Here is an 11,855-nt window from a genome sequence, read left to right on the forward strand (position 1 = left end):
GGCTGTCCTGGAAGTCACTCTGTAGGTCAGGTTGGCCTTGAACTCATAGAGATCTTCTTGCCTCTGCCTCCTGAATGCTGGGTGGGATTAAAGGCATGCAACAGTGATATCTGTAAATTTTTTCTTCCCTCAAGTTTATTTGTAAAAACAGCATAGGACACCGGTCATCTGTGAATACTGTGTAGGTGGGTGTGTCACAGCAGTCGTCTGTCTTCACACTGGCAGGAGCCTTTTCTATGGAGCCTTCAAAGGGCCTGGGCACCTTTGGGAGCCTGGGCTGGAGCTGCAGCCTGGGCCTTTGATAGAGCTTTGGCCTCTGCCTTGGTTTGAACCTTGGGATTTGGTTGGCAGAGCCAAGACCCTTGGCCATGTAGCTTTGAATGAAAAAAAAAAAGTTTAAGCTGTTGTGAACGATGAAAGCCAGACGGCTGAGTTTGCAGCTGGGGGCCCTTTGACATCTTGGGCTTGACGGCCTGAAACGTCACAAGGGCCTTGATGGCCTCTGCACGTGCACTCACTGCCTTTGCAGTGTTGGCCTGCATCTCCTTCAGGCCTTTCTTGTTGTGCTTCTGGGCAAAGCGCATGTTCCTCAGGAACTTGGGGTCAGCCCCCTTAAGAGATTCATATCTTTGTGACTGAGATTTCTTGATGCTATTTCTGTGCCATTTGCAGGACTGGTTGTGTGTGGTGTGGTTCTTGAACTTAGCCATGTCTGCACGGTAAGTCGCGGGGACCAGAAGAGAAAGCAATTTCTGTAATTTTTAAAAAATAGCTTATGAAAACAGAGAAGAGAAAGGTGCTCCCGGGGTTGGGGATTTAGCTCAGTGGTAGAGCGCTTGCCTAGGAAGTGCAAGGCCCCAGCTCCGGAAAAAAAAAAAAAAAAAAAAAAAAAAAAAGGTGCTCCCATGAATGGAAGGAAGCTGGAGAGCATGGCAGACCCAGGCTTGAACGCCAGCCTCTGAATTCTTACCTGCCCATCGTGGATGCACAGACCGGTTCTAGTAAGCTGATTTCCGTTTGTTTTTGTTTTTGTTTTTGTTTTTTTAAATTCACTTCACGAAGGTTTTCCTATTTTTAAAACAGTTCTTTTGTTCAAACTGAATGTGTCACAGCATACACTCAAAATCCAACCCCAATGATCAGTAGACGGAAGCAAGAGGAGCTGGAAAAAGGCCAGATTACCACACAAGAAGTCAAAGGTCAGTCTGAGCTACGTGATACCCTGTCTCAAATATACACTCTTGGTTTTCTGCCTCCTCGATAACTCTAATTTAGTTTGTGTCATCTCCATCCATTTTCTTGAACAGTTGTCTGGAAAATCTACCAGTTTTATTCTTGTTACTGTTTTTACACACACACACACACACACACACACACACACACACACACACACACATTAAAGAGAGTGATAATAACAAGTTCCATCAGGGGGTGCTGTAGTCTCAGAAAAGAAATTTACTATTGCTTTTTTGAACTCAGGAGTTTTGGAACTGAAGCTTTTTTTTTTTTTTTTTTTTTTTTAACCTTTGAGCCATGGGCCATTTCTGGCCTTATTGTGTACCAAACTGCTCTCAACTTTTATGGAAAACCTACAAAGTCCAGGTCTCCACTCCAGCACCTAGGTACCGCCTGGACCCGTGAGGTAACAGGTAGGGCTCCTCGGAGCTACCTTGGGAGACATCTTGGAGGATTGATGATATCAGAGCTAACGGTTCTCAGGTCAAACTGCCTGAGAGGGGAAATTATAGATGCCTCAGTCTTGATTAACAACCGCTTAAACCTTCTTTTTTTAGCTTCTCACTTTTGCCACAGGGGTTGGGGGTGGCAAAAAGTTCAAGGCTTGCGCTCCTGCCACAGCTTTGCTAAGTGCTAAGATCACAGGTGTGAGTCACAGCTAAAGTCAGAACAACGCAGGGGAGGTCAGCGTGGCCCCTCTGAAGAATCGCCACACAAAATATAAGCATTTGATTTAGAAAAGAGAAGTGTGTGTTTCAAATGTGTTGTGGTGATGCACATCTATGCCTCCAGAACTCAGAAAGTGGAGGCAGGGGGATCAGAAGTTGAAGGTCATCTCCAGCCCACAGCTACATAAGGAATTGAGTCGGCATGGTCTAGAGACCCTGTCTTGTGGCAGAGGTCTAAGTTTCTCACTTTGTGCTATTGTGAATTAGATAAACCATAGTACATAATGCTTGTGTTCTTTGGAGAGCTAAGCTTTTGGGGTCTGCCTCCAACTTGCTGGATTTGGTGGGGGCGGGGGTTGCGGTGGTGGTGGTTCTGTTTTCTTTGTTTTCTGAGGTGCTGGGGATTGAAACCAGGGCTCCCCCTGAACACACCACACAACTACTCTACTAAGTTCCATCCCCAGACCTGTTTCATAAGCAGTTCAAGGATGAAGTAAATGTCCATGAAAAGCAGTTTGCCAAAGCTGGCTTTTTGAGTCTACAACCTTGTTTCCTGCCGGACTCTACAGACATGCGCATATGCAAAGTGACACATGGGCAGAGGCATTGCTGCCTTTGGGAAAGCTTGGGTGAAGCCTCCGTGTTCGGCATGTGCGCTTTCCGTGGTGCACACATGGTTATGAAGTGAGGTGTTATACACCATGCATGGCTTTCTCATGGTTGTTTTGTTTGAGACAGAATCTTAATAGTCCGAGCTTCAGGCCCTGGCTGGGTTCACAGGAAATTGGTTGTCTTGAGGGTCAGATGTGGGGTGTGTGTCTGTGTGTTGTTCTCTTTCTTTTTTTCTTTTTTTTTTTTTTGTTCTTTTTTTCGGAGCTGGGGACCGAACCCAGGGCCTTGCGCTTCCTAGGCAAGCGCTCTACCACTGAGCTAAATCCCCAACCCCTGTGTTGTTCTCTTTCATGTGCTCACATAAAATCTTTGAAAAAAAATATGAAAACTGGTAACTGGTTCTAACAGTATTGACTTTTTCCCAAGACAGGGTTTCTGTGTAGTCCTGGCTGTCCTGAGCCTTGCTCTGCAGACCGGGCTGGCCTTGAAGTCAGAGGACCACCTGACTGTCTCCAGCGTGCCGGATCAAAGGTATGTGCCACCACAACTGGCTTGCTTTATCTATTTAATTAATTTCTTTAGGGAAAAGGTTCCTACTATATAGTTCTGTATAGGATGACCTTGAATCTGGGATCTTCCTGTCTTATCTACCCGAATGCTCAAACTACAAGCCTCCCCTGTCATGTCCAGATCATGTCTTTAGAAATCTATACAAGAACTGACGACTGGTTTTAAGACATTGTGAGACTTGTGTGGCAAGCACCTTTCCTCACTGACCCAGTGTGTCAGCCCCCTTCTATTTTATCATATTATTTTAAGACAGGGTCCAAAGGCAATATACATCTGAGGATGACCTTGAACTTTTGGTGCTCCTGCCTCAAGGCACTGGGATTTATTGTAGTGCTGGGTATCTCTACCTCCCTGCTTCTGAGGCAGGCGCTCTACCCTCTACCAACGGGAGCCACATCCCAGCCCTTTCATTGGCCAGGATCCTTTCTGTCCTTCCTCTTCTCTGCTGTCTCACATTGTCAGACTCTCTGAGCAGAACTCACACAATCTCTGGAGAGTGGTCCTCAGCTCGGAGCAAATGACTTTGGCTGAGGGGAAATAAAGATCAGTTTCTGTAGTAAGGAGATGCAGTGCTGAGGAGAAGAGTGAAACCCTCCCGTGACCGTGTTCTACCCCCGAGTCCTCTGTCCTTCCAGTCCAAGGTTTTGCTTCTTACCTTGGAGTAGTTTAAACACACCTGTGGCTTTCTAGTGCCCCACCCTTTTCTGTTTAACATAACCTGAACTGGTCCTCGTGTGTGTGTGTGTGTGTGTGTGTGTGTGTGTGTGTCTGTGTGTGTGTGTGTGTGTCTGTGTGTGTGTGTCTGTGGGTCTGTGTGTGTGTGTCTGTGGGTCTGTGTGTGTGTGTGTCTGTGGGTCTGTGTGTGTCTGTGGGTCTGTGTGTGTCTGTGGGTCTGTGTGTGTATCTGTATGTGTCTGTGTGTGTGTCTGTGTGTGTGTATCTCTGTGTGTATGTGTCTGTGTGTGTGTCTGTGTGTGTGTATCTCTGTGTATGTGTCTGTATGTGTGTCTGCATGTGTGTGTGTGTGTGTGTGTGTGTGTGTGTGTGTGTGATCTTCTTGCTGCTTCTGCCTGCTTTGCACACCAGGCAAGGGTGCCTATCGTGCATACCCGTCCAGGTAGAGGAGCTGCGGATACAGCTGGCTTTTTCACTTGGGACAACACTCAGCTCACGAGGCTTCTCAGGCAAGTAGTTCTTTACCCACCGAGTCATCTTGCTGGTCACCTCTGGATGCTCTTTCTGTTGTTTTGAGACACACAACACTGTGTAGCCACAGCTGACTTGCAACTCACTGTGTAGACCAGGTTGACTTCAAACTCACAGAGGTCTACCAGCTCTGCCTCCCGAACTTTGGGATTAAAGGTGTGCACCATCACATTCACCCCACCCCACCCCATCCCACCCCAGGCACCCTTAAGCCAATAACAAGGTTAAAATTCTTGAGCCTCTTTGCATCAGGTGCCTACCAGGGTATGTTACACATAGTTAATGCTCCCAAGTAGGGCAGTCTTCATTTCTCATGCAAGGTCACAAAGCTGGGCCAGATGGACTTTTCTAAGGCCTCATTTTCTAAACACAGCCAGAATTTCACCCAAGATAATTTGGCTCCAGGATGCACATTAATGGTTGTCCTTACTTAGGTCTGAGTTCACACACTGCCCAGGGACAAGGAAAACTGCCTTAATAGCTGGCAATGAAGGCAGCAGTTTCCAGAGAAGCCATGAGTGCACGGCTGTCACTTTGCCTCTTGTGGGCAAAATGGATGTTTGAGCAGAGACAGTCCTTGATCCTAAAATAACTCCTGTGCCCTCCATCACTCTAGAGTAATGAGAACCACAGGGACAGAGCACCCGGGGCTACTGACCTATGTCACAGTACCCAGCCACGAACTGTCAGAGCCTAGAATAAGAGCTGTTCTTATGCCATTATCTAGAAGGCTCAGGAGTATCATCATGATGGCTCTGTTGGATAGGATAAAGATTTTAGGCAGAGAAAGAACCAACAATTATCCCCCCCCCACCTGAATTTTGGAGGCACTCTCAAGTAACCCAAACTTGTAGCAATCCTCCTGCTTCAGCATCCCAAAGGCTGCGATTTGCAGGTAAAAACTACCACAAGCAGCTTGCTTTCTTGGAAAACAAATTTTTTTTAATCCTATGTGTGGAGTTGAGGAGGCTGTTTCAGAAGAGGGTGTCAGATTCCACACAGCCATAGTTACAGGAGGGTGTGAGTCATGGGTGCTGGGAAGCCAAACTTGGCTCCACTGGAAGGACAGAAAGCACTCTTCTGTCACTGAGCCATCTCTCCATGTCCTTTAAACCAGCATCTGTGATCTATATAATAGTGGGTCTCATTGTGACGTTTTCAGACACGAAGGATTCTGATTAATTCACCCTCTTATGCTCTTACGCCCCTCCCCCTCCCGATGGACCCCCCCATCTGCTTCTCACCTTGCCCTCCTCCCACTTCCGTGTGGGCTTTGGCTCTTGTAGTTTGGTTGTTGAGATGCGGTCTCCCTGTGCGTCCCTGGCTGGTCTGGAACTCACTATATGTAGACCTGGCTGGCCTCAAATTCACATGGTCTGGCTGCCTCCTAAGTGCTGAGGTTAAAGGCATCGCCATGCCTTGGTGTGCGAGTGAGTGTGTATGTCTCACTGAGCTCAGAGTTGCTTGCACAAAGCCGGAGGTTATTTACAGGAACACGGACCACCTGCCAGTGTGGCTGCAACACTGAAAAAAAAAAAAAGATCTTGCCAGGAACAGTTAACATACAGGGTGGGGCCTTGTGAGCCCCTCCCCCAACAATGGTTAACTATATTACCCCAGGAAGGAGGGGAGCCTCGTGAGTCCCTTCCCCCTTTTTTCTTTTCTTTTCTTTTCTTTTCTTTTTTTTTTTTTTTTTTTTTTTTTGAGACAGGGTCCTACTATGTACCCAAGGCTGACCTTGAACTTGAGATCCTCCTGCCTCCACTTGCTGAATACTGGGGTGATTACAGGTGTGCACAGCCACCTCTGGCTCAGAAGTATCTTGGGACAACTTTGTTTCTTTTTAAAACTTGAGACTGTATAACTGACAAGCCCTCTAGTTCTAACACCCTAACTGACGAATAGATGGACTTAACAAAAATGTAGATGAGTCCCTCAGGGTTTCTTGGTTTTATAGCTAATAGGCTTGGGCCCTGGTACCATCAGTTGATCCTCCCAAACCTAGTGTTTTCATCTCGGACTTTCTCTTGCTCTCCCTTCTTAGTTCCCCATCCCGGTCCCGATGTGCCATATCCTAACCAACACCAGGAAGCTGTATCTGTAGACTGTAGAGCGATGGAGGAGGCAGGAGGCACCAAGGATAAGCATTTACAGCGTCTAGACCTCTCCTTCGCTTTATCCTTCCGTGTACAAAGCAGGCCATCACTACAATATGTGATGAGAGGGATTTAGTGGAGAAAGCCAGGGGCTTAGTTCATTATACCACAGTGCCTCACAAACTCAGCTGGGGGGGGGGGGTCACAAAGTTTGTTTAAACAGTTGAAGATGTCATCCAAAGACAACCTGGAAATTCTGAAGCAGGGTTAACTTATGTTGGAGAAAGAGCTCTTTACATGAAAGTTATCTCTACTTTGTTTTGGAAAAATTCAAAATCTAGTAACTGAGGCAGGCATAGCCGTCCTCCCCAGTGGTCCCGGGACTTTAGAAGCAGAGGCAGGCAGGAAGATCCATGGCTACTTCTCAGTTCATTTTCTCACGTTTGTTTGGGCCTCGATAGTCTAAAATGAAAATGGACCTAAGTTTCAGAGAGAAAGGAAGGGGGCAGTGTGAACCCTAGAAGGTAGCCAACCCCTGCTGACTGGGAGTTACTCCCAGAAGGCTGTCCTCCTGCAGTTGCTAGGCAACGAGTGTAAACAGCACTGGATCATGGCCACTAACTACAGTGCCAACCAGGTAAGTCCTTGCTCTTCACCCTTTTACGTTGATTTTACGTTCCAGATTCTACCCTTGACCTACCTGCTCCCATCAGACTGACTGGGCTGAGGTGGTGCTTTACTTCATGGTTGGGAGGGCCCAGGAACAAGCAAAAGGATCTGTGTTAAATTTGTAGAACGCAAGGCAGAAAGCAGTGATTTTATTTTTACAGGCCAGAGGTAAACCTGTTAGGCTTTGTAAATCAAGTAACAAAGTCATATCTATTTACATGGAAGTTATCACTAATCTGTTTTGGAAAATTTCAAAATATAGGTGTGGAGATGCTCTCCAGTGATCCCAGAGGCAGGAGGATCAGGCGTTCAGGGTATCCTGAGCTATATACTGAGTCCAAGGCTAGTCTGAGCTTCAAGAGAACCTTCTTCCCCATGAACACACAGAGAGAGAGGAGAGAGAGAGGGAGAGAGAGAGAGAGAGAGGGAAGGGAGAAGAGAGGGAGAGAGACAGAGGGAGAGAGACAGAGACAGACAGAGACAGAGACATAGAGTGTACATGAATTCGGGCATGGTAGGACACGCCTATAATCTCAGTAATTCCAACAAGAAGACAGAACAATGACTGATAGTTGGAGGCCAGCCTGGTCTACATAGAGAGTTCCAGGCCATCCAGAGTCTTGTAGTAAGACTGTCTGAAGGAAAAAAAAATATTGTCTATACATTTTTAGACTTCTTTTGGAGAAAATATTTCCCTTATTTAGTATTCAAGGTTTAGTGTTGTTCTTTTTTCTTTGTTTATGTGTATGTGTGTGGGTAGGTAAGGTCTTGCTGCTACATACTTCTCTCCCAGGCTGGCCCACAAACTCAAAACCCTCCTACCTCACTCGGCTAAGTGTTAGGTTCACAGGTGTGTGCCATCTTGGCTAACTACCTTCTGTCAAAGCAACGTAAATGGTTGTTTTATTTTTACAAATACTTTTACAAATGGGTTATTTTTTTAAGACTTATTTATTGTATATGAGTACACTGTAGCTGTCTTCAGACACATCAGAAGAGGGCATCGGATCTCATTACAGATGGTTGTGAGCCACCATGTGGTTGCTGGACCTTAGGAAGAGCAGTCGGTGCTCTTAACCACTGAGCCATCTCTCCAGCCCACAAATGGGTTATTTTTACAAATAAAAACCATTCTTGCCAGGGAGACGGGGCAGCCTTAAATAAACAAGCAAACAAGCAAATAAATAAATAAAACCGGCATTTTCTGCCCTTTGGCTATCTGAAAGAAGGTAGCAATATAGATTTGGTTACATAGATTGAGTCACAAACATAATTTTAGAGGTTTTAGCAACTGTGTGAAAATTAAAAATTATATTTAGTGCTCAGTAGAACGTAATAAACCCCAAGCATTAACATTCAATTGCATTTTAAAAAACAAAACAGTCTAAGCCACTCCACACACACATGCATACCTATCTTCTTTTTATTGGATATGTTCTATTTGTTTACATTTCAAATGTTATCCCCTCTCCCGGTTTCCCATCCATAACCCCGTCTCCTCCCCCTCCCTGTGCACACCTATCTCATGCCTGCTCTTTAGAATCCATTTTCCCCGACTAGCGCTGAGAATTGGACCCAGGGCTCTGTAATGCGAGATAAGCATTGTAACCCAGAGCTACACCCCCAGAACACATCCTGAGCAGACAGATTATACTTGCTTAGTATGCACAAGATCCTGGGTTCGACTCGCAGCATGGCAAAGCCAGACACAATCTCTTCTCTCTTTGCTGTGTTTTCAGATTGGCAAACAAACTGTTGGGTTTTGTCAGGGGATCTTCATACACGAGAGTCAGTGTGCTGTTCTCAACCGTTCCCCCTTCCCCTCTCCCCTCCAGCTTCAGGGATCCCAGAATCTGGGATTCTTCCCAGATTCAGTGCCTAGTTCAGCTTTCCTCATACTTGGTAGCACATTTCCTTAGCTCCTACCCCCCTTAAGATGGCTTCCTCCACCTATACCCCTGTCACAGTGAGTTAGAGTTCACATAACTGTAGAGAGCAGTGCCACCACCTCACAGGGAAACCTTTGAGCCTCACGGGAACCTCCTCTCTCTCTCCACAGTATGAAAGGGCTTACTTACCCAGGTACCTGCAGAACTGGTCTCCTGCCAAGCCAACAAAAGAGGTATTCTGAGCTCAGTGCCCCTTCAAGGCCAGTTCATGGTGACTGGCCTCGAGTTCCCCCTGTCACCTAACTCCCTTAGCCTTGGAATGATCCAAGTGCTTCTCCCCCATAACTTTTACCCCCAGCCCCTCTTTCACTTCAGACACTTTCCACCTCCACTACAGAAAATCGCTACCCATGAAGGTTACACTCAGATAATCGCCAACGATCGAGGTCACCTCTTGCCTTCAGTGCCCCGTTCCAAGGTGAGATTCCTCACCTCCATCATACAAAAAAGGGAAGAGCCAGCTAATCATGGTGGCCTGCACCTTTAATCCCAGGGGGGATTTAATACTCGGTAAGCAGAGGCAGGAGAGTTTGAGGCCAGCCTGGTCTACATAGTGAATTCCAGGACAGCCAAGGTCTATAGAGTGATGCTGTGTCAAAACCAACAAAAAGAGCAAAGAAAATTAAACTCCAACCTGCGATGCCCCAACCCTCTATCCACCAGGACAGAGCTGTGCTTAGCACCATGGAAGTCCTGAAAATGACAAATATATAAACTGTTTTCCGCTGGCAATATTTATGCACAGAACTCCTTTGTCACACTTAGCCTAAGAATGCAAAACTTTAAGTTGGAAGGAAAGGGGCCGAAAAACAGCTGAACTGGAGAAACTGACTGAAGAAAAGGCTTTCCTTTTCCTCGGTAACCCAATGCCTTAGTCATCCTCCCAGATGTTTCCTTACTAAGCATTGGCAAAGCATCAGAATGGCCACGAAGCCAGCCAGTCCTGCCAAGCAGACACTTACGGCGTGAAGACCTGGTGAGCAATCCCTTTTCCCTTTAGGCAAGTCCTTGGGGTTCCTACATAGGCACCTGGCAAATGCCCCTGAAGATACCACCTGCTAAGGCGAACTTGACCGCCCGTACAACGGCTGCTGCCGACTCCCTCACCGAATGGATACACAAGAATCCTGACCTACTCAATGCCTGTAATGGGCTGCGTCCTGAAATCATCGGCAAGGTATCTATCCTTCCTGTTTAACCCAAACTCCCACTGTCTCCATTTCTTTTCAGCCTCAAAACTGTTCCAGTAAGGGGAGGGGACCTCTAACCAAATCTGTCTCGTGCTGCCCAGTCAAGTCTGAAGGGACGAAACGAAGTCGTCTTGTCCCCCACCCCTAACCCCAGTAAGAAAGAATTCCAAGGGAGGTTAAATGTAACTGTTCTTGTTCAAACCCTGACCTCCTTCCGCCTGCCAGGAGTGTATTAAGAAAGAGAGTTGGATTCTGAGGCTGACTCCTGGGAACAATCTGGGCCTTATGAGAGCTATGATCACCTTTCTCCAACAGCCCCGTGATCTCAACAGTCAGAAGAAACAGAAGAAATCTGTCACAAAGACTGTACAACAAGCACTAAATCCAACCATAATCCCCAGCTCCCCGGTGATCCAAGGAGACAACCCGGATGAACCTCAGAGCTCACACCCCTCTGCGGGTCACACTCCAGGTCCCCAGACACCACTCAACTCTCCCAAGAATCCACCTCCGAGCCCAAGTTAGAGCACCAAGCGGGGCTTAGTCTAGCTGAGATCCAGATGAGCAAAGCTGTGCGGGGTAAAGGCCATGCTAGGGTGACATTTTAGATACTGATTGAAATAAACAAGACCCTGTATTCAGAAGTGTGGAATAGGGAAATGGTGGGCCAGGAGTAAAGGTAAATTTGGGAAAATAAACATTGTTTGCTTGTTAAATCTTTTACTGACCTGGGTTTTCTCTTCGTTTACCACTGTCTTTTGTAATCCATAATTACAGGAAGACTGGGGAAGAGGGTAGGGAAAGGAACAGTGAGTCTTCAGTGACTCCCACAATGACCAAGAGGAAGCTGGTTTGTACCACACAAGGGTAAAACTTCAGAGAACCGAACTTTGTACAGCCAATGTCTTCAAAAATCACAAGTATGGTTGCTTAGTAGAGCATGTAAAACCTCTTAGTACACGTATTCATTGAATTTATGTATGTATGTAGGCGTGCCTCAAGCATGTGGAAGTCAGAGAAGAACGTATATGGGCATATGGATCCTTCTGTCACGGGGATCCTGGTGTTCAAACTCAGGTCCTCAGGCTTAGTGGCTAGACCATGTACCCACTGAGCTATCCTGACAGACACTCTAGCGAAGTAAAAATTCCTGACAATTAACCTTTCCTTTCCACTACCTCTGGTGGGTGGTGGCTTGAAGGGAGGTTAAAGTGTTTAAATACCCTTATTAAACTAGGTTTTAAAAAAGTATAAGCCTATAGACCAGCTTACAAATTGAAAAATAAAGTCAGATAATCTACTTCCCTTCAATCACTGAATAGTTAAGAAGCCATCATAGAAAAAAGTAAAAATGTCCTCATAATTTCCCAGCCTGCCAATCCATTGACTGTTGCCCCCCCCCCCCCCACCGCCCCGCTAATCTTTCTGGCACTGGTTAAATTTAATGGCCTTGCCAAGTCTAAAGCCAACATGGAGCCCCATGAACACTGACCCTACTCAAAGGACAACCTGATTCCAGACAGATGATTGACGCTGGAGGAACTGCACAGCATGGTGAGCTGTGGAAGCCTAGTCCTGTAATTCCAGCTACTTGGGAGGCTGAAGCAGGTACGCATCAGTTCAAGGCCTATCTGGGCCAGTTTGGGTACTTGGTGAGGC

The 11,855-nt window shown here is 46.5% G+C and overlaps 1 protein-coding gene and 1 pseudogene across 20 annotated transcripts in view; one reads left to right on the forward strand and one right to left on the reverse strand.

Annotated features, from left to right (window-relative positions):
• The window catches only part of Cfap126 (cilia and flagella associated protein 126), a 28,366-nt gene extending 17,432 nt beyond the window's left edge, over window positions 1-10,934 (forward strand). The window contains exons 1-7 of one of the 20 annotated variants that reach the window (XM_087581383.1): window positions 662-1,001; window positions 1,084-1,199; window positions 2,947-3,047; window positions 9,117-9,179; window positions 9,344-9,424; window positions 10,007-10,183; window positions 10,512-10,912. In XM_087581383.1, the coding sequence (XP_087437509.1) occupies window positions 1,136-1,199; window positions 2,947-3,047; window positions 9,117-9,179; window positions 9,344-9,424; window positions 10,007-10,183; window positions 10,512-10,721 (696 nt within the window). In that variant the 5' untranslated portion in view covers window positions 662-1,001; window positions 1,084-1,135 and the 3' untranslated portion in view covers window positions 10,722-10,912. Of the gene's footprint in view, window positions 1-497; window positions 1,002-1,083; window positions 1,200-2,503; window positions 2,716-2,946; window positions 3,048-4,992; window positions 5,188-6,849; window positions 7,026-9,116; window positions 9,180-9,343; window positions 9,425-10,006; window positions 10,184-10,511 lie in introns of those variants that run through there. The other 19 variants (XM_087581382.1, XM_087581389.1, XM_087581387.1 and 16 more) reach the window with 19 other exon arrangements.
• LOC100526655 (ribosomal protein L29 pseudogene) lies at window positions 123-730 on the reverse strand (annotated as a pseudogene).
• Window positions 10,935-11,855: the final 921 nt, after the last annotated feature.

Source organism: Rattus norvegicus, chromosome 13 (genome assembly GCF_021556685.1).
Source record: "Rattus norvegicus strain SHRSP/BbbUtx chromosome 13, alternate assembly SHRSP_T2T, whole genome shotgun sequence".
Classification (NCBI taxonomy): Eukaryota; Metazoa; Chordata; class Mammalia; order Rodentia; family Muridae; genus Rattus; species Rattus norvegicus.